This window comes from Lissotriton vulgaris, chromosome 3_1 (genome assembly GCF_964263255.1).
Source record: "Lissotriton vulgaris chromosome 3_1, aLisVul1.2, whole genome shotgun sequence".
NCBI classification, from domain to species: domain Eukaryota; kingdom Metazoa; phylum Chordata; class Amphibia; order Caudata; family Salamandridae; genus Lissotriton; species Lissotriton vulgaris.
This window is the reverse complement of record NC_141689.1, coordinates 362,400,694-362,424,493: the sequence shown is the minus strand read 5'-3', so window position 1 is coordinate 362,424,493 and position 23,800 is coordinate 362,400,694. Positions and strand designations below refer to the sequence as shown.

The 23,800-nt window shown below is 43.8% G+C and overlaps 1 protein-coding gene across 1 annotated transcript in view; it reads left to right on the top strand.

Annotated features, from left to right (window-relative positions):
* The window catches only part of LOC147726456 (complement component C6-like), a 563,575-nt gene that overhangs the window by 333,343 nt on the left and 206,432 nt on the right, over nt 1–23,800 (top strand). The window contains exon 9 of the mRNA XM_086960580.1: nt 12,245–12,370. Coding sequence (XP_086816706.1) covers nt 12,245–12,370 — 126 coding nt within the window. The remainder of the gene's footprint in view (nt 1–12,244; nt 12,371–23,800) is intronic.

The window sequence follows — 23,800 nt, the reverse complement described above, 5'->3', positions numbered from 1 at the left end:
TCCACCAAACTTGGCAAAATTGTAGGGACTGGTAGCCCGATGTGCCTTTGCTATGTCTCAAGATATGTGCTCCAGTGGATTTTGAGTAATTAAGGTTCAAAAAAATATATATATCTATAGCCGCGCTCCTTTACGCGCACCGGTACGCGCACCGGGCGCTTACCGCGACTTGCGCGCAGAAAGCTGATTGGCTCTGGGGTGTCTGTAAACATTCTAAACAGTCCGGAGCGGCCGCCATCTTGTGTCTCGGTAGGATCGAGACACGAGAGGTGGCCAAAACAAAGAGGGAAATGACCATAAGGGGGCAGAGTAGACCCCCCTTGACCCCCTAGGTTTGATGTGGGGGCCATAGAAGGGCCCCGCGGAGCAAAAAAAAAAATAAAAAAAATTTTTGATTTTCGCGGGGTGAGCGCCCGGTACGCGCACCGGTACGCGCACCGGTAAGCGTACCGGGGAGCGTACCATGGGGAAAAAGAATGACAGTTTTAAAAGTAGCTGTTTAAAAAAAAAATGTTTTGTTGTTTTTTTATACATACACATACATATATATATAAATGCATATGCATATATATATATGCATATATGTGTATATGTGTGCGTGTAGAGAGAGGTAGAGAGGTAGAGGTGTAGAGGTAGAGAGGTAGAGAGGTAGCGGTAGAGAGGTAGAGATTAGTAGAGAGAGAAGAAGAGAGAGGTAGAGAGGTAGAGAGTAGAGAGTGAGTAATAGAGAGTAGAGAGTGAGTAGTAGAGAGTAGTAGAGAGCAGTAGAGAGAGTAGCAGAGAGTGAGTAGTAGAGAGTAGTAGAGTGAATAGTAGAGTGAGTAGTAGAGAGTAGTAGAGAGTGAGTAGTAGAGAGTGAGTAGTAGACAGTAGTAGAGAGTAAGTAGTAGAGTGAGTAGTAGAGAGCAGTAGAAAGTGAGTAGTAGAGAGTAGTAAAGAGTGAGTAGTAGAGAGTGAGTAGTAGAGAGTGAGTAGTAGAGAGTAGTAGAGAATGAGTAGCAGAGAGAATAGTAGTGAGTAGTAGAGAGTGAGTAGTAGAGTGAGTAGTAGAGACTAGTAGAGAGAGAGTAGTAGAGAGTGAGTAGTAGACAGTAGTAGAGAGTGAGAAGTAGAGAGTGAGTAGTAGAGAGTAGTAGTGAGTAGTAAAGAGTGAGTAGTAGAGAGAGAGTAGTAGAGAGTGAGTAGTAGAGAGTAGTAGATAGTGAGTAGTAGGGAGTAGTGAGTAGCGAGTAGTAGGGAGTGAGTAGTAGAGAGAGAGTAGTAGAGAGTAGTAGAGTAGTAGAGAATGAGTAGTAGACAGTGAGTATTTGAGAGTAGTGGAGTAGGAGAGAGTAAGTAGTAGAGAGTAGTGGAGAATATTCCAAAGTTTGGCACAGCACCACTTTCACAATGAGTCCAATCAAATTCATATCACTTAGAGTCCTTATTGAAGCGCTGAATCTTGGTGTATATTCAAATGCTTTTATTTTCCTTAAGTTTATGTACCACAGCCAGCCGAAAGGTTTCGTTCTGTACAGCAGAACTTCTTCAGGGCGTTCTTATTTCCTTTAAGTTATGTCGGTATCCAGTTGTCATATAACTAGATATTTCTTCCAAATGTTAGACGAGACATAAGTATATTCTTATTCAAAGTGACTAGGTATCAATTTTACCCACACAATTCGGGCAGACTTGAGTAATTTATAGCATCCTCAAAGTCAGTCTTTCAAAAATTCCAAAGTATAGGACATGATAATCCAAATCCAAATGTTTCTCAAGAAAAGTAATTTACAATCGTTCGGAATATCGGTGTTTGGGCAGATATGATCCAGGGACCCCCAGTATGCAAGGGGAATTAGTCCCCCCTCTACAAACGCGCCAGTGGCGTGCATTGCAGAGAGGTGTAACAAGGGTGTGGCCTCATTACACTTCTCTGCAATGCAGCTCCCTCGCGCATACTGGAGGCTCCTGGTGGACCAGTTGACCCCAGGGACCCCCAGTATGCAAGGGGGATTAGTTCCCCCTCTGCAAACGCGGCAGTGGGCTGCGTTGCAGAGAGGTGTAACAAGGGGCATAGTCTCATTACACCTCTGCAATGCAGCCCCTGGCGCATACTGGAGGTTCCAGGTGGGCTAATTGGCCCCCAGGAGCCCCCAGTATGCAAGGGGAATTAGTTCCCCCTCTTCAAACATGCACGGGGGCTGCGTTGCAGAGAGGTGTAAAAAGGGTTGTGGCTTCATTACACCTCTCTGCAATGCAGTCCCCTGGCGCATACTGGAGATTCCTGGTGGGCTTTCAGGTGTTATATAGTTAGGAATTAGCATTAAAAAAACCTTTGAAATTCACTGAAAAAACCATAGGTTTCACACCAGTTATAGTTAGGAATTAGCATTTAAAAAACCTTTGAAATTCACTGAAAAAACCATAGGTTTCACACCAGTTATAGTTAGGAATTAGCATTTAAAAAACCTATTAAATTCACTGACAAAACCATAGATTTCACACCATTTATAGTTAGCTGAAAATTTTACTGACATAAAACCATTGAAATTCCCACGTTATAGTTAGTTGGACTCACTATAACTTGCGCGCCTGTAATGCACTGCTGATGACGTCACATATTACATCACTCATGACATGGTCAGTGACATCACTCATGACATCACTGATGACACCATCCTTGTGACAGAGTGACAGACCTAATTTCAGTGTAATGTAACGCTTGAAACACATATTCAAAAATAGAAACAAACATTTTCAAAAAAATGGAGATACCCAAACCAGTAACAACAACCAATTCAGTAATTCCACCATCTATATACACATCCACTCATTCACCAACAGTTCTATATAGTCACTCATATATATACTCACTCATCATATGTAGTGATACACCTATACATCCTGTTACACATCAGCAGTCATCCAAAAGTTACTCACACACATACTCACACATGCAAATAAACTATTGAACATCCATTTATTTGCATATACATTTATACACACACTACCACCTTACTTCTAAGGAAACATACCCATACTTACTCTCTTAAACAATCACTTATAGAAACACATACTTATTTAAACAGGAACTCCTACAATCTCTCACTATATATACTATACTCACTTATATACATCAATACTCACATATACTAGATTAAAACATATGTCGTTACTAATGAAGACACTAGTGAGACAGTCATTCACTCACTAACACACACATATACACACTCATCCACCCATACAGTCCTGCACATATGCTGTCTTCAAAACACATACAAACAGTGAGTCAGTCACCAACCCCTGCAGCCACTTATACACAAAGAGAAACACTGATACAAACATTTAAATATTTAAACAATACTCGCTAATATATGTATTCACTAAGATACACGTAATAAGCCAGTTACCCAACCAATTTTTTTTTAAAAAAAACATCCATTTACACACTTATTTAAACATTTATTCTTCCATCGACCTTTACAAATACATATATAAAACAAATTTATTTTTCAGAAAGACACACATTCACTGGATGGTGTCATCAGTGATGTCATGAGTGATGTCACTGACCATGTCATGAGTGATGTAATATGTGACGTCATCAGCAGTGCATTACAGGCGCGCAAGTTATAGTGAGTCCAACTAACTATAACGTGGGAATTTCAATGGTTTTATGTCAGTAAAATTTCCAGCTAACTATAAATGGTGTGAAATCTATGGTTTTGTCAGTGAATTTAATAGGTTTTTTAAATGCTAATTCCTAACTATAACTGGTGTGAAACCTATGGTTTTTTCAGTGATATATATATATATATATATATATATATATATATATATATATATATATATATATATATATATATATATATATATATAAGAACAAAACAGCACTGCACATACGAGAAATGGGAGGGCATCACAGAGTTTATTTGCAGTAATGTTAGTAAGCTGCTGCTGTGATACAATATTTGAATACACACGTCTCTATCCCTGAATATTAAATGTCAACACATTTAGAATTTACACCAGTGTGCCTGTGCACTGTAAGTGACCAGGCCAAAGAGAGCATGAAAGAGCTGAAATTGGATCATATATTGAAAGCTGTTGCGAACAGGGCCCCCCAAAATACGTTTGGCCCAGGGCCACCAAAATCTTTAAAATGTCCCTGTTTCCTGGACCTGGGAGTGAGACAAGTGTATTCTTTGGGCCAATGGTAGTGCCAGAGTTTCTGGGATCCAGTGAAGCAGGTCGCTCCTGTGGGGCAGTGATTGTGGCGAGTCCTTCTCTGGGATAGACGTTGAGGCTGATATCTTTCTGATAGCTTTCTCCTACACAGCTGATGAACAGGAACCTCTTACTTCTGTAGTGCTCCAGACGCTGCATTTTGATCATAATGCTAGTGATTTGCTTCTGAATGGTACAAGTTAGAAAAGATAGCAATAGGCCAAAGGATTCCCAGTGTCTGTGATGTGTGCCCTAGGAGTTTAATGCCCCGGCTTCCGTTCCTAAAAATATCAGATGTATACCACATGTAGAATGGTGCCCTGGGTGCTACATTGTAGTAGGGTGCTGTATTTAGGGGTGCACTGGCTCAAGATCCCAAGTCTGTCCCATGTCTAAAGGAGCTCCCAGGAATGTGAAGGTTGGAGAAAGGGGCGGTATTTGGAGGTGTCGCTCTAACAAATGACAACCCTTTACCATATCTAGGTGAGGTCCTGGGATGCTGAGGTTAGAGTAGGGTGCTAAGCCTGAAGATGCAATGCCTGTACCTATCGTGCAATGGATGTTGTTGGAGGCTTTAACTGGAGTTTTTTATACCTGAGGGTGCCAGGCTTAAATCATATCTGCCCGGTGAAGTAATCAAACGTTTACTGGCAGGGGGTTATAAAACTCCCAAATAAATAAATGAAAGGAATATAACTAAAGAAAGGGCAGAGATTAAGTGAGACAGTCAAAAATAGGATCCAGAGAGTATGCAAAGTTCACTGTGCTGTGAAGAACTGTCTGCTCTGAGACTAAATCCTTCACAGCGAGGCAGTAGGCAAAGGAGAGCAACCAAAGAAGAAAAGGCAGCAAGCACGAGGCAAATGCAGGAGTAAATAAGCGCCACACTACCAAAAGATAGCACTATGCAGGAGCTTTGTGCACGCAAATTTTGCGGCACTTCCTGCCATCTATGGTGCTGTCTACCTCATTGGTGGAACGTCAGTGGTGATGTTCCTACGTGCTGATTGACTGCTGTTATCCAATCCAAAAGCCCCATTTGAAATGGGTGAAGAAATACAGGGAGCAAACGTACTTGTGACGTAGGATAAATACATAGATGGATATATCTATGTATGGATGGATGGAAGGATGAATGAATGCAGGGACCAGTGCTTACGATAAACGGGTGGGCTGATAGATGCTTACGATTGGTTCTGGGACAGATGTATCTATGGATAAATAGGCGTTTGGCTGCATGAATGGCAAATTGCTTACTATAGGCGAGTGGGCTCATAGATGCTTAAGATAAGTGCAGGAACAGATGTATATATGTATATAAGTAGGAATGTATGCATCAATTAAAAGATGGTTGAATGGTGCAGTGCTTATGATGGATGGATGCTGGGCTTTAATTGGACCGGGTCTGAGGACCTGCACTTATTTTCAGGTAGCCTCCAAATGGGTCTCTATCGTGCTCGATTTTCGGCCCTCGCAAAGATAGTCAATTTTTTTTTATTGCACTGCAGTGAGAGCATGCACATCGATGTACGCATGCTTATTTTGCTCACTACTGAGAACTGGAGACGTCATGCTACGTTACCCACGTTGTCGAAGGAAGGGAAATCCTTTAAAGAATGTTTTTTTCCGAACGTAGGATAATTGAAGAGGATTTTCTAAAGCACACAATGCTACTTATCTTGATTTAGACCACAACCCTACTTGCATAGCCCACATCCCTTTAAGAGCTTTGCCCCCTTTTGTAGCACCCCCATTTTTTTCTCCCACTTAGAACCCTGATGACACCATAGTAACAAAGAAACAGTGTAAGCTTCCATTGAAATCTAAAATGGCACCAAGTTTCATAATTTGCCATCAACGCTGGCAGCCTTCTACCACAGTGCAAGAGTGTCTTATCAGCACGAAGATTTGTTATCCACAGAAATGTTGTGTAATTTGTGTAGCTATCTGCTGGAACACTCATCACCAAAAGGTATTAAAACATGGGAATTTGCCAGAAAAACATATACCATACCATAAAGCGATCCATAAATGGGCACACTGCCACTACACCGCCCTCTTCTCCATCCTTCCTTAACTTTACAAAATCAAAGACAGAGCCACACCAAACATAGTAGACACACTAAAGCAGTGGTTCCCAAACTCTTTTTTACTCGTGGCCCCCTGACATATTGCCCATTGGCCGCGACTCCCCATTCTTTTTCTTTTTTAGCGGGTGGGGGATGTAAGCCTGGCCTCGGGAGTACTCCAGTTTTTCTCCCTGAAAATAATTGGGATGAAGCCAATGAAGGTTTTATAATTATAGACGTAACAAAATAAAAATATATCATTTTTTAAATATAAAAATGTAATTGCTTGAGTCTGAAACAATACTCTTCAGCACCGGGGTCCAAATATGGAATTTTTTTAATTATTTTTTGTTTTAAAAAATTGCGTCTAGTTGAATATTTGGCACAACCTTGTTCGAAGGTAGCATGGAAAAGAATTAAGAGGCTGCCCTAAATATTTGCTTTCCACTGATCACTTTTTCTTTCTCAAAAATATACGAGAAAAAGGAAAAGGTAACTCCTATTTTCCTTGCTGTGTGCAACGAATGCTGCAAGCGCACTCACCATGTGCGCTTGGAGCACTGGGGTCCTCTTGTTTTCCAACAAAGTGACCCAGTTGCTATGTCCGTGAATCCGCCCTTGCCCTCCGGGACAGCACAGTGTGCAGGGGTAGCCTGCAACCTCCTCCACCAGAGAGCAAATGTTTCCTGAACCCGTCCCATCCCCCAGTAAAAGTTCATCCTCGAGGTCGGCCTCTCTTGCCACGGGAGCAGTGTAAAGGAGCTCAGTCAATCAGCCCGACGGATGAAGGGGCATATTATCAAGGAACGGCGTTAGCAATAATGTTATCGCAGTTCCTTGATAATATGCCCCAAAATGAGCCGCTGCAGGCAGACTGAAGGCATGAATGCAGGCACCGACCACTAACGTAAGCTTGCACTTCTAACGAACAAGAGACTGCACAGATGTAGATTGGAAGGTGCATGGATGCATGGTTAGGCAAGCCCTTAAATTGGACTGGATGACCAAGCAACCCACCCCAGTCTACAAAACTCACGCCACAGCTTTTGCGGCGCCCCTGCCTACTTTTTACGGCACACCGGGGTGCCGCAGCGCACAGATTGGGAACTGCTGCACTGTAGCAATACAGGAACTTAATTTCAACAACTGTCTGCCTGAATGCTCCTCAGCAAAGCATATTAAAACATGCAAATTTGCAGGTAAAACATACACCATGCCAATAGGTACTTTATAAGTGCTCCCAGTGGTACTACATCACCTCCAGTAGCTCGACATCTGCACGTTACTAAATTCTGTGTTTTAATGACCAACATACCCACCTTCCCCAAACCCACCCCCCTTGCTTAACTGTACAAAATCAAACAGAAACCCCCAGCATTCCTAGTAGCACCACTATACCCATACATAGGCTTAATTTTAACAGGTGTGTGCCGGAACACTCATCAACAAAAAGTATTCAAACATGCAAATTGGCGGGTAAAACATAAACCATCCCATAGCATGGTTTATAAATGGACCCAGTGGCACTAGATTACCTTTACTTCCTACACATGTTCAGGTTACAAATGTCCATGTTATAATCAGCAACATAACCACCTCCCCCAACCCCAACCCTGCCCTTGCTTAACCTTACGAAATCAAACAAAGAGCCCCTGCACTCCTGTTACCGCCACTATAGCCATACATAAACTTAATGTCAAAAGGTGTCTGCCGGGACAACCATCAGCAAAAGCTATTAAAACCTGCAATTTTGCAACTCAAACATACACCGTACCTTAAGACGGTTTATAAATAGTCACAGAACCACTACACCACCTCAACACCAGCCCTTGCTTAATTTTACGCAATAAAACAAAGAGCCCCAGCAAACGTAGAAGCGCCACTATAGCCATACAGAGGCTTCATTTCAACAAATGTCTCCCGAAACGCTCATCACCAAAACGTATTAAAACATGCAAATTTGCAACTAAAACATATCCCATGCCATAGGGCACTTTATAAGTGCTCCCAGTGGTACTACATCACCTTTAGTAGCTCGACAACTCCACGTTACTTTGGGGCATATTATCAAGAACAGAGTTAAGATTATCGCCGCTTTAGCTGCAGGTAACTGCCGCTAAAGCGACAATAATGGTCTTGATAATATGCCGTAGAGGTTTTCCACAGAAGCCCATGTTCACACCAGAACATGGGCTTCTATGGGAATTCACAAAGGCATAATATCAATCCCATTATCGCCACTTTAGCAGCAGTTTCCTGCTAATATGCCCCTAAATTCTGTGTTTTAATCACGAACATACCCACCTCCCCCACCCCTGCCCTCGGTTTACTGTACGAAATCAAACAGAAACCCCCACCATTCCCAGTAGAGCCACTGTACCCATATACAATGTTAATTTTAACAAGTGCCTGCCGGAACACTTATCAGCAAAAAGTATTCAAACATCCAAATTGGCGAGTAAAACATAAACCATCCCATAGCACGGTTTATAAATGGGCCCAGTGGAACTACACCACTTTTACTAGCTAGACATCTGTTACTAAAGTCATTTAAACACTCTTTAGAGTGTATAGCAGGGGATGGGTGAGTAAACAAAGTTCTAATTCCCAAACTTTTGATATACCGTCCCTTTATTATATCTATATTAAAGACATTAAATGGAATAAAAAAATTGACGAGTGTCTCAAAAGGGATAGTGAAGCTGAGCATTGGTAAAACCCAGACCACTTCACCACCTACATAAATCCAGCACAGGACACAGCCTAACAAATAGTATCACTTAAAATCACTAATGCCAACAAAGTCATGCAGAAAATATACAGCACATTTTCATTTCTTTTTTATCTCTCATACATGTATAAAACAGCTCTTCTAAAGAAGCACTACCCAACCACTTCGATTCCATAAGAACAGAGAATAATTACTACGTTTACTACAATATATTTTAGTATATCTACCTTTTTATTAATCACTGGTAAAAACTACAAAATCTATTAACTATACCCAAATGCAAACCAGAAACCATGTTCATATTAAATCTCAACCTATGATCTAATGATTCAAACTATGCGTACATATGAAAGGAACATATCACTTTTACTATCTCCATCTCCTCTCCATGTAATCTCCAAACACTTTAGACGGCCTCACAGTACCACAACCTACCTCGACTTACATTCAAATCTACCTCTCAGTGTCAAAAATGAGACCACAACTTGCCCACATAACATTTCTGGGTTTCCTTTTATGGCTTTTAACTTAATAACACATACATCTCCTACCATCACCCCACTATTTTCACAAAAAGTTTCATTTGCAAACGTGCAACATTTTGTTTATCTCACCCAAATACATTACAAACCCAAATTAACGCTGTACCTCATTTTCAAAACCATACAGTCCTATGAAGAAGACAAACTACACTTCTTCTCTGTGAAAAATCCTAAACATATATAAAGTACTTATTTAACAACAGGTCAAATTTTATGCATATTTTATAACCAATATCAAGCACCACACTTTACTAACACTATATTACTTTGAATTAAAAATACTTTCAAATTTAAAAATATCACCTCAAATACTTAATCACTACTACAAAAGACATAACAACGCTTGTTCATTTCAAACTCACCTTTATAGTTGGTATGCAGATTTCAAATGTCACACATGCATACAATTCTTTCTTTGTCACATAGTACATGTAAAGCACCGATTTAATCAAGAATGGAACCAGGAATGGCACAATTTCTCTGTCACTCCGCACATAAATACTTATAAAGAACGAATCAGAATACTTCATACCTTCAACGACATTCCAAAACTTATCTCCATCGGTTAATTTTGAATTTTCCATACGAAAAGCTACTTAATATTCCGTGCCACATGCAGGTCACAAGTTCAACCTATTTGATCACCACACTTTCTGGAAAATTCTACGGCACCTGCAGGTTAAAAGTTCAACAATTTTTTTTAACCTAACGATATAGTTTTGTAACATTTTATTGAACATTTAACGGCACGTGCAGGTTAAAAGTTCACAATAGGGGTCAGTAGTTCATCAGCTTTATCCCCAACTCCAGCAGCACCTCAGCCTATGCTCCCAGCACCATCAGACCCGTAGGAGTCAAGGCTTTCCACTTTACAAATACCGAATTCATTTCATATGCACAAATTTACCTTTGCACTCCCTATATAACACCCCCTAAGCACCATACACAAGTTACAATGTTCGAAACAAAACTTACTCCGATTAGGTATAACTACATGCTGACACTACTTGCACAGATGTGGCTCAGCGGCCACAGCACATGACTTCACAGCACACAGATTGGCCTCACGCTTTCATCCCCGAGTCCGGCAGCACCTCATCTTAGCAGCATAAGACTCTAGCACTACTTCACATATTTTCCGTACCCCAGAACTTTCAGACCAGTACGGGTCAGTAGTTCGTCCTAGTAGGTATAAACACATACTGAACTACTTACACAGCTGGAGTGCTGCGGCCACGGCACATGACTTTACAGCATAAGACACACACTTTGGGCTCACGCTTTAATCCCTGAGTCCCGTACCAGCTTGCCTAAGTAGCATCAGACTCTAGGCAATACCTCACTTAATTTCTGTAGCCCACCACTTTCAGACTGGTATGTATGAGTAGTTCGCTTCGCACCCCCTCTATAGCACACCCTAAATACCCCACAGAGGTTACAGTGCTCCTAGCCTCCTCTTTCCTACTTTTTTCACCCTTTTTCCCCCTTACTCGCTTCAACGGAATCACAAAACGACAGCCAACACTTCCTAGTTCCATGAGACCCAGACAATACCTCACATATTTTCCGTACCCCAGGACTTTCACACCAGTACGGGTCAGTAGTTCATCCTAGTAGGTATAAACACATGCTGACACTATTTCCACAGCTGTAGTGCAGCGGCCAGGGCATATGACTTCACACCATAAGACACACACTTTGGTCTCACGCTTTAATCCCCGAGTCCCGCACCACCTCACCTTACCAGCATCAGACTCTATGCAATACCTCACTTAATTTCCATAGCCCACCACTTTCACACCGCTAGCGGTGAATATTTTCTTTCGCACCCCCTCTATAGCACACCATAAACACTCCACAGAGTTACAGAGCTCCTACCCTCATCTTTCCCACAGTTTTCGCCCTTTTTTCCCCTAACTCACTTTAACGGAATCATAAAATGGTGGCCAACACTTCCTAGTTGCAACCGCTTGCACCGCTCGCAGCCAATCAGCAGCAAGCTCATGCTTGTGATGCCGCAGCCAATCATATGGCAGAATTCCCAAATATCGATATCTCTAAATTTCGATAGTTCTCAAAAACTACTGAACGGATTTACACCAAATAAACAAAAGTGTGCTTTCTACACCAAGACCCTTCTCCCTACCAAATTTAGGGTAATTCCGTTCACCTGTTCGACCTGTAGCCTTGCCTAAAGTTTCCTATGGAAATTAACCTGAAGAAAACACGTTTTGGGACCCCCATTTTTTCTCACCCCCCCCTTGATGAATCCCCCACAAACTTTCAACATAAGAGCTGATATGAACAAAGAATTAGTTTTGAAAATTTCCTGAAGATTCATCAAACGACGCCAAAGTTATTGGCAAAATAAAAAATGCTCTTCCATATGAAAACTTGGTCCTAACTATAACTACCTACTGGTATCTATGTACGTGTGTGTGCCTTTAAGAGACATCCTTGTTTTTTAAAGTGCCACAGTACTTAATTACTTGGATTGTGTTTTTGTTCAACTAGCGCGCACTATTTGTGTTGTTTCAATGTATTGTGTACATCTTTAGCGCATAAATCTGCATGCTTGGATGCAATATTACATTTTTTCCTCACCACTTGTCCCCTTCCAGCTTTTATTTTCCTTACATCAATGTGACAGATCAATGCTTTCCTGAATTAAAAGTTCTGTTATTCACAACCTTTAGGACTGACAGTAGAAGAGTCGATGGAGTGCATTAGGAAGGAGACACGTGAACGGTATCTGATTATCTTCTCAAGAACAACAGTGCGTGAAAAGTGTGTCAAAAAATACAGCTCCACTACCACTGAAGGTAAGGGGAAAATATTAAAAAACATTGGCAAATTCAGTAGGTCTAACTTGCATTTTCAATTATAAACCAGTTTTATATGCTTTACTGATACTTGTTAGAAATGAATTTGATTTGTCAAATCAACAAAGCGTGCAATGCTGTAACCATACTGCACTATAATAACTAGCACAACTAAACACGTTGCCATTAATGCGTGTGTAGATGTTATGTTTCCACAGAATCTGTGCTGTTGGCCACCTGTTTTCACTCATTGCAACACACTCATGCACTCACTGTATCACCAAGTATCTGCTCCCAGCAGCTTATCCTAGCTCCTCATAATGAGTCACCCATGCTCATACATTCACTCATTGTCTCAACATGCACCCACTCGTGGCAGCTTATTATAGGACATCACTAACAGCAACATAGTAATGCACTCATTCCTTGTCTCACTAAGCACCCACTTACTGCAGCTTTTCTAAAACCCTCACTCATGTGCTCACTCACTTCAACATACATACATTCACTCACTATATACCCAGTCACACCACCTCATACATGAAACTCCCTCAGGTGCTCACATCATTTCACTCACCTCTCAATTTACGTTATCTTTAAGCTGAAGCTTGGTCAATAGTCCCACTTTTGGATGCAGTAACACTTCTCTTTTCTGTGGTCTCTTGAGAAAGAGTGACAATGATATAAACGCTTATTTCCATAGGTGCCAGTGTTCAGCATGCATATGTGTGACACTTCTAAATTAGCAGTTTGGCTTTGTATGATATTTATATGCATTATAACTGAAACTTCAAAACACTTTATTTCAAGGAAATTGAACAAGAAAACTGGAGCAGTGCACAAATCTCCAGTCTCATTTTTTGCACTGAGGCACCTGGATTACTAAGAGTGTATGAAGTTAGGTGTCTTGCAACTTCCCAAGCTTCAGCCGCCCTCTGCGGGACCGAGGAAATAATTCCTGCTGAAGAAGAGACACGCTGTGCAGTAGGTGGACTGCTGATGCTACAATCCTACGGTACAGGCCCCGCTCTGGCTGAAGTCTTGAGTCACACACCATGCTCTGTCCCCTGCCGTCTCTCAAGATCTGTACTCCCTGCTGGCTAAGCTGATCCCAGTCACTGCACCCATGTACCTCCCACAATACCTTCTTCCTTCCTGCTTACTCCAAGTGTTGGTGCAGACTGGTTTTCTGCCAGCAGCTACAGGTTTCCTGTGGGTGGGACCTTATGAAATCCTTCCCTGAAATGGGTTGGTTAAGTTTAGTACTAGAACTCAATTGGAAAAAGAGGATTAAATTAACAGACACATGACATGAGACAATCTGATGGAGGCGGGAGTACCTGTCCCACACCGCTGTCGCCAGGTGCGAGATCCGGACCCCTTGTTTCAACGTTAGGCTAAGTAAGGACACCGACTGAGAAAGCCCTGCGAACCCCCTTAGTAGCTTGGCACGAGCAGCCAGGCTTATCTCCATGGCACGAGTGTACAGTATGTGCAACGACACCCACAGCAACCCAATGAGGTCACCACAAATAGACAACAACAAGTATAATCTTTATATAAGAAGATATACGGTATGACCACACGATACAAAACCAACATATAATAATGGGTAGTATTCCTTCTGATGGACTGGTAGGTTCTAATCCCAACTACCGCTTCTAACAACAGTTAAGTTTACTTCTAACCATTCCCAAAATGTTAGGATGCGTAACAATATACTCCTGTACAGTGCAATAGAGAAACAATGCCAAACGTAGCGCCACAGTCATGTACTTTGCAATAGAAGAAATAATGCAAAGCCTATTACTACCAGCATGCCCTGTGCAAGGCAGAAACAAAGCAATGCATCATGCTACAATCATACACTGTGCAATGAAGAAATAATGCAATGCGCCACGTTATAATCCTGTACTGTGTGATGAAGAAGTAATGGAATGTGCCACGTTACAATCATGTACTCCGCAAGTGAAAAATAATGAAGCACGTAGCGCACCCAGCATTTAGTTTGTCAGGCACAAATAAGGTCAGGCATCATACGACAGTTCAATAGTTCGTTAGCAGCTTTAATGCAAAGTGTAAAACAACAGTTTAGGTGCTCCATTAACAGTTGCGCCAATCATGGATCAATGATGACACAAAAGTACCGCTTCTCACTCCGGCCCCAGTAGTGCCCCTTCTTGGGCCAGCACGGGCCTAGATCCTAGCCGAAACAACAGGCTCGTGCAGCTAACAGAAGCGAGAGGCCTAGAGAGTGTCCCTCTAGGAACGCATCCCATTCCAGGTGGTGATCCACATTACCTAGTTGAGCACAACCCCACTCTCCCCTCCTCCTTCAGCAACTTGGGCCTTGATCCAGAATTCCATCAAGGAGCACAGCAAGCTCAGGCCGGTGGCTCAGCTCCTCCGGGGCTGCCAGTCCTTGCCGCTACTGTTTCACTCCGAGGACCCAATGACCAGGGCCTCCTTCCGGCGGTCTCAGTGGACACCGAGACCCGCACTCAGCGCTGTGGAGACTTACTTCCTCGACGCGCACTCTGCTCGTCCGAGACTCACCTCTTCTCTAGTGCACACGATGAACAGGCGCTCTTCAACAATGCCTCGGCTTGCACCTCGACACGCACCCTGAACGTCCGAGTCTCACCTCTTCTCCCAGTGCACACGATATCCAGGCGCTCTTCACCAAATCCTTGGCTGCACCACGACACGCACCCTGCGCGTCCGAGTCTCCTCTCTTCTGGTGCACACAGCGACCCGACGCTCTTCACCAACGACTTGGCTTGCACCACGACACACACCCTGCGCGTCTGAATCTCCTCTCTTCTCCTGGTGCACACAATGACCAGGCACTCTTCACCAATGCCCCGGCTTGCACAACAACATGCTCCCTGTGCATCAGTGTCTCAGTTTACTCCTGTGTGCCCACAATCACAAGGCACAACTTCCGAGAGTCTCAAGCTGCAAAAGAACGTGCACACCGCGTTGCTTGGGACTTCTCCGGAAACTTTTATGTTCCTGTGTTTCCAAACAGGGAGCCAGCTCACCTCAGGCCCTTGGGGTTCAAGACACAGCACAAAGCACAGTCCTGTTCAAGAAGGGGGACACCACCCACTGAAATGTTCCTTCAGTCTCTTCCTTAGTAAAAGCTACAAACTGCAGGCCAACCCTAGATCACGAAGCAAGGGTCAGTCCTATCCAGCAGTTTCTTCAGCAACTTCTTCCTTGGCAGAGGTTCTTCTTGACCACGAAAGAGGTCAAAGCCTTTGCGGAGTCCACCTGTCCATTTTACCATCCAAAACTACACCAAATTCTAGGGGTTTCAGTTCTCTTAGTTATACCCCTTCATGTCTTTGAAGTTCTTTGTTCTCAGGGGTCTCTGACCCCTCCCTAAACCAGTTCAGGGTGTGTCCCTCCCAGTGTCACCTTTCTCCCTTTGATACTGGGGGTCTGGTTTATAATCACTCGGCAATAGATGGGTCAATTCGTTTATAGCACCAGCCCAGGCCTTTTCATCTCCTGGGTTTTTCCTCCCCCTACTCTCCAGATGTAGGGCAGCCTGGTGCCATCTCAACCCCTCGCTGGGTCAAGACCTCTCCCAGCTCCTCTTACCTTTCAGATTAAGACAATCAATCCACATTCAGTAGAGACACACAGAAATGATTAAAGCACAAAACTCAGCCACGTTCTAAAAGAGTGGTTTCTGAACATACAGTGACAAAACCGCTTTCACAGAAAGATGTGTTATGACAGTGTGAGTTCATACATATTAAACTTCACCTCTCCGTTATAAACTTACAGGAAATTAGAGGCCAGATGTAGGTATCCAAATACTGGTCAGTAACGGCCGAAAATACCGATTTTCGGCCAGTACCGACCAGTGTTTGGATACTGAGATGTAGGGCATCTCAAAATACAGATTCGGTAATTTTACCGAATCTGTAAAATTACTGATTTGGTAAAATTACTGAATCTGTAAAAATACCGAATCTGTATATTAAGATGTAGGTGGCACTGTAAACAGTGCCACAGGGCTTTAAGGATTTGTTATTTACCACCAACTATTAGTTGGTGGTAAATAACGAATACCTGTGTATATGCAAATCTGTGCATGTACACCTGTGCCACGTGGCACACATACATGCCCTACGGGCATGTATGTGTGCCACACAGGGCCAGACTTACTACCGGGCAGTTTGGAATGCTGCCAAGCTGGGGGATGATTTAATTGCAGTGGGGGCTGATTTCATTCATGGAGACCTGCGTGTGCTTCGAAATAATGAAAGCAAAACGAATTTCGTTTAGTACACGCAGGTCCCCATCAACAAAATCAGCCCCCAGCTCAGCAGCATTTCAAACTGCCCGGTAGCCAGTCCGGCACTGGTGCCACATGGCACACAAGCCCTAATCAGGGGTGCAACAGGGTGTCAAAGTGACACCCTGCCACCCTTGAATTTTTCGGTATTTACCGAATCGGTAAATACCGATTCAGTAATTGACATTCATTCCTTAGGAATCAATGGCAAATACCGAATCGGTAAATACCGATTCGGTAAATACCGAATCCTACTGATTCAGTATTTTTTACCGAATAATTACCTACATTGGATTTACCGATTCATAAATACCGAATCGGTAAAATTCGGTATTTATGAATCAGTAAATCCAAATTACCTACATGTAGCCCCTGGGCTACCAAAACACAACACCCAGCCTCCCCCATTCTATCCTATGGGCAGAATAACCTTTCAGCAGTGAAAAACGAAATGAAGTGTTTTTCACTGTCAGAACCTAACACACACCTTAGTACAGAGGTCTTCAAACTTTTTGATGCCGAGACCCCCTTGTAAAATCTTTTAAGGGGTAAGGACCCCCTTCCGACAAAAATTTCTGGAAACTGGTACTCCTCATCATCCACTTTTGACAACCATAAATGCGCCTGTTAGACCTCATCACATCCATCCATCATTCATCCACCCACACTTTCACACATCCATCCATCCTTTCATCCTTCCATCCATCCACTCTTTCATCTTTCCAACCATACATCCATCCTTTACCCATCCACCCTTCCATCCATCCACCCATCATTCATCCACCCACCTTTTCACACATCCATCCATCATTCATCCATGCAACCTTTTATCCATCCATACATCCATCCACCCTTTCATCCTCCCATCTTCCCATCCATACATCTATCCTTCATCCATCTACCCTCTCATCCATACATCCATCCAGCCATCCACCCACCCTTTCATCCATTCATCCACCCATCATTCATCCCCCCCACCTTTTCACACATCCATCCATTCACCATTCATCCGTGCAACCTTTTATCCATCCATACATCCATTCATCCTTCATCCGTCCACCCTTTCATCCTTCCATCCATCCTTTCATCCATCCATCCATCCGTCCACCCTTTCATCCTTACATCCATACATCTATCCTTCATCCATCTATCCTTCACCCATCCACCCTTTCATCCTTACATCCATACATCCGTCCTTCATCCATCCACCCTTGCATCCTTCCATTTATTTATTTATTTATTGTGACTTATATAGCGCCCTATAACCCAGGGGTCTCTAAGCGCTTTGTTAGGATCAGCTAGACAATAAAAGATGCATCAGAATTCCATCCATTCATCCACCCACCTTTTCACACATCCATCCATCATTCATCCACGCAACCTTTTATCCATCAATACATCCATCCACCCTTTCATCCTCCCATCCATACATCTATCCTTCACCCATCCACCCTTTCATCCTTTCATCCATACATCCATTCTTCATCCATCCACCCTTTCATCCATCCATTCACCCATCATTCATCCACCCATCTATTCGCACATCCATCCATCATTCATCCATGCAACCTTTTATCCATCCATACATCCTTCATCCATCTACCCTTTCATCCTTCCATTCATCCACCCTTTCATCCATCCATCCTTTCATCCATCCATCAACCCTTACATCCATCCATTCATCATTCATCCACCCACCTTTTCACACATCCATCCATCCTTCATCCTTACATCCATCCATCCACCCATCATTCATCCACCCACCTTTTCTGTGCCTCTCTCATGGGGGGGGGGGAGGGGGTCAGTATCTCTCTGCGTCTTCTTCCTTCTTTCCCGATCATGGGAGGGCATCTCTGTGTCTCCCTGATGGGGGCAGGGGACGTGTCACGGGACCCACAGCTCCAGGCGTGCAATATCCATTGACCTCAAAGGGCTACACTACAGTCGGCTCCCCCAGCCCCCCTCCGCCCCCCCCACCCCCCACTTCCCCTCCTCCCCCAGCTCGAAACGGCTTCAGGGACACATACACACAGCCACACCCGAGTACTTGACAGGTCTTTAAAATACCTTTTACTTGTTAATGAGGCTTTGATGTTTTTCACACCTCGGTGTGAATTAGGCCTCCACCGTGAGCACCCTCGATCAGCCCAAGCCAGGAACTGCACTCTGACAGAATCTGCGACCCCCTTCCAAGGACTCCACGACCCCCCTGGGGGTCGCGCCCCACAGATTGAAGACCTCTGCCTTAGTATATGTCCTGCCTTTTACCTACACTGCTCCCTACCCAGGGTTTACCCGGGACCTACTACAAGGGTGCCAATGTGTATGAAAAAGGGAAAGTAAGGCCTGACAAATGGTTGTTCTTGTCAGGACAACATGCTAATTTAGCAAACTGCGCGCAGGCCCTACACTGCAGGCCTGAGGTCCCTTCTCCGTGCGCCTTTTCATTACTAGCCCTGGCACACACAGTGCACATCACTAGGGACTTTACTAGTAAGGCAAATATACCGAATCATGGCCAACGAATTACCATTATACTTTACATAGGGAACCCTTGTACTTTGACATTGATCAGCAGTGGCAAAGTACCCAAAGCGTCTAAAACAAAGGAGATAAAAGCAAAAAGTCAGGGGTAATCAAGCCAAGATATGCCAGATCTAACAGTCCCTCTATATCAATACATCAGTAATCTAAAAACAATTTGTTTTTTTTCCATTTATAGTTGGTTTTCTATATACAGAGATCTTAGGTTCCACTTTTGCAGTAGCTTACACAGTCATTTATGGTTCCTTCACCATGGTACTTACCGTTTAGCTTGTCATATTATAAATAAAAGTACTAGAAAGCAACCATTGGTAAATGCGATTGACCGCCTATGTTATCAATGATACGTTTTTTATTGATGTAAGTTTTAGCTTGTTGATCAGTTGGACAATATATGTTACTGAAACTCCATAAAAGTGTTATGGCTTGTTTATTAAGAAAGGCATTATATTGTACAGTACCATTAATTTTGGTTAACATTCAAGCATTTAATAGTGCCATCCCCGTGTCTCATGTCTAAATTCATTTGTCCCCTCTCCCTATAATGAAGAATGGTAAAATATTGTGCTCCAGATTTCTCTTTTACCTATTTTAAATTAAACCATTTCACAATCTTTCGTGACAAAATTTAGATTTTCTGAGGCAGTCTTTTCTGTGCCACACTGCCTGTTTTAAAAAGGGCCATAAAACGTTCTAAACAAGGGAAATTACGGCCAAGAGCAACAGCCCAGGAAGCAATATCAGAAGAGAAGAGGAGGTTGGTAAATGCAAGCATCCTGACATGGCCACCCGAGTATTCCAGTTCGGACCTGGGCGAACAGATAAATAGGGTGAACTGTTTGGTGGGGGGAGAATGAAAGGAAGTAGAATAACGAGCGGAGCTGTGAAATGGAGATGGTGAAAGACTGGGCACGCAGGAACAATGCAAATGGCTGGGATGGGCAAAAGGGACAAGAACAGTAGATATGTGGGTAGAACAGTGGAGACAAGTGGAGAGTAGATCGATTCTCGAATAGCTCATTTGGACCTGGATGTTTTATTGTTTGTTTTGTTACTTGTAGTCCTCTTTGTCAATGACAAATTCAGAATGACACGTACTGGAATACAACGAAAAAATGAACTATTTGAGCTACCCATACACAGACCTAAAGAAAGGTAGAATGGAGAAAGGGTGGGAGGGGAACTGGTTGAAAGGGAAAGGCGCAGTGGGTGAAACAACATATCAGGACGGGGTAAAATGTGGAACAGAACAAGTAGAATGAGCAGGAACAGGGCCGAATGTGCAGCCCAGGGCTGTGTGAAATAAAATCAAATATAGTACAGGAGGGGCGGCCTGGCCCCTCTCCTTGCCACCAGGCATTACAGAGACCCACGAAAGAAAAGCAAGGCGTCTAAACGGGAACACAGAAATAACGAGAAGAGGGAAATGCTTTGCCTTTATTTATGATATGTTTTAACTGTTCGGTGGGCTTATGAGGGCTCAGTGACATAGTGGGTGTTTTAACGGCACCTGTAAAAAGCACAGGGCCTTATTTATAAAGGACTTGCGCCGCCGGTGCGTCACTTTTAACATGGGAAAAAGTGACGCACCGGCGGCGCAAGTCCTTCATAAATAAGGCCCACAGTGTGTGGGATCCTCACTGTGAATGGAAAATATGATACTTTACCAGAGAAACAGAAGAGGCAGCAGGAAAAAAGGAAAATATCTGTTGTCATACGCACAGACTTCTCCATTTGTTCTTTTTTTTCTTCTTTTGACATGTTGCCATATAAACCCAACCAGCTCATACTACATTAGTTGGGAATTGTAATGGATATTTCTTATATACGTTGCACAAGACAAGGGGCCGTTTCTATATTTATTTCTAGTAATGGGAAACCTTTGTTGCGGTTCATTTAAAGGGCAACATCGCTGTGTCTCGGAAGGATTTGCGTCTCTGACACCTCTTCTTTTACTAGAGGGGATCTCCATACGAGATCAAAAGAATTCAATGCTTTGTGGTAAAAATATGGAAATCTTTAGTAGTGTTGTGTTACTTTTGAGTTAAGCTACTCGTTGATGCAACATAGCACAAAAATCTTGTAGAAAAGCATAGCACGTCATGGAAATATGGGATGCTTCATGATCTGTTAATGTGGAGGCAACCTTGGAGGTACCTGCACACATATTTGCATGCACACCCTCACACACTCTGAAACTTACGCCCAGTCCAGCAAAAATCTTTACGTACAGGGGTACTGAGCCCCTGCCACTGATGTGTACGATCGAAGTTGACGTCACCAGCGAACACCACTGTCAGGACCAAATTCCACGTCACGGAAGCCCAAAAAGGCATGCTGCTTGGATGCCACAGCGCAGAAGACCTGGAGCTTGTGTTTATTGCAAAACAAATCCACGACTCGCATGTGGAGGATTAACTGAACGATTTCCCTCAACTGTTGCAGGGGCTGGGGAAATTAAAAGATCACCAGGCCACTCTACAGATTGACAAGGCCATCAAGCCCACGGCACACAGTCACCACCGCGTCCCGTTTCATCTCCTCCCACTGGTAGAGAAGGAGCTGCAAGACCTTAAAAGACAAGGTGTAATTGCGAAGGTGTCGGGTCCCACCCCATGGGTCTCTCCACTGGTTATCGTGCCAAAACCCAAGCAGCCAGGGGCCATCCGGCTCTGTGTGGACATGAGTCTATAGGCCCGGGGTCAACAGCCCCATTGATTTTCTGTTGCGTCACCCTCCACCAGGCACCCCAGAGAGCAATCCCTGGACGAAGAACGCACTGAATGGTTTGTGAACATGGTGGAGACCCATGCTTGCCCGATGGACGTCACCCGAGAAGAAATAAGGGAAGCCACGGATGCCAATGACAAGCTCCTTAAGGTGAAAGAAGCCATAGAAAAGGGACAATGGCACTGGTTTCTTGAAAGATCCAAACTTGTGGACGAGCAGAACATGCATCACCAGCTCTGGAAAGCACGACATGAGCTGAGCAGGAGTGGATCCAGCCTGTTACTGCGAGGACAGATAATCGTCATCCCCATAACCCTCCAGGGTCAGTTGGTCACTCTCTCCCACCAAGATCATCAAGGGGTAGCCAAGACCAAAGCAAGGCTCAGAGTGAAAGTCTGGTTTCCAGACATGGATGAGCCTGTGGATAAAGAACTCCGGTGCTGCCACAACTGCACCATCACCGGCAAGGATCCTGCTCCAGCACTGACTGAAGCGCCGTGCCTCACTCCGTGGGCAAGGGTCAGTGTCGACTTTGGGAGTTTTCCTGATGGGTGGACCACTTGGGTGATCATGGATTCATTCTTCAAGTTTGCAGTGGTCGAGCTGGTACCTTCCACTCTGTTTGGCCACGTACGGCCAGCACTGGAGAAGACGTTTGCAATGTTTGGTCTGCCTGAAGAGGTGAACTCCCACAATGGGCCATCCCTTCCAATGGCAAGAGTTTCAGGACTTTTTGGCACAAAAAGCAGTAAAAAAACTGAAGAATCACACCCCAAAGCCCGCAGGCTAACAGGGAGGTGGAGAGATTCATGAGGACACTGAATTGAACCCTTAGGAGCAGAGTGGACCAGCATCATGACGCAGAAATATGTCTACACCAATTCCCCTTGGCGTACCGGCAGACCCCACACTCCACCCCCTCAACACTACTGTTCAGACTGCTGCCCAGGGATGCTATTCTGGAGGACTTCGAGTGGGTGCCAAAAAGCTTAAACGTGGAAAAAGCACAGCAGAAGCGACAGCCAACAAATGAGAAGGCGCCCCAAGATCGACATGCAAGGATGCCAAACCTGCAAGTAGGGTCACGAGTAGTGATCAAGGACCGCCACCCGGGGTGGAAGTTCCCCACCCCCTATGAACCAGAGATATGGACAGTTGTGCAGGTCGACAGAACCATGAAAACAGAGGAATGTGGCCTGGTTCAAGGAGATCCCTCCAAACACTGCACCCGCAAGCACCCAGAAGTGGGCAGAAAATAGTCCGGAGGACAAGGAATACTCACTCAACATGGTTGGACAGAACGAGTTTACCGTCCACCCGTCAACAGGCAACAGACGAGTCACCTGAAAATGAGGTGCTGGGCAACCAGCCACGAGCATCTCCGGAGACAAATCCCAGAGGTACATCAGGTGAAGATCCTGACCGTGAACAAGAACAGAGTATTGTGCCTAGAAATCAGCTATATCAACTGCACCCGAACCCAACCCGGCGCCCAGCCAGAAGCTGAGAGGTTTTATGTGTTAACGTGTTTAAGATTTTGTTTGGTTATGCATATTTTTTGATTAAAGGATGGGAAGGATGTAGAGAGCTATCTGGCCTTTCCCTTAAAGTGTATCCATTTGCACCCCTCATTGCCGGGCTCGGCCAGAGGGAATAAATACACAAGCAGTGGTTGCACGTGATCAATAGCTGAGCAGGCATCTGTCATTAGTCGCCAGCTTCTGTAAGAGAGGCCATGTCTCTCAAACCAAGATATCTGTTCTGAGTGACAGTTAAAGATCATAATTGCTTCAGTTTGGGTGTACTTATGTTAAAGTGAATCCTTAAAAAGTCCCCTGTTCATT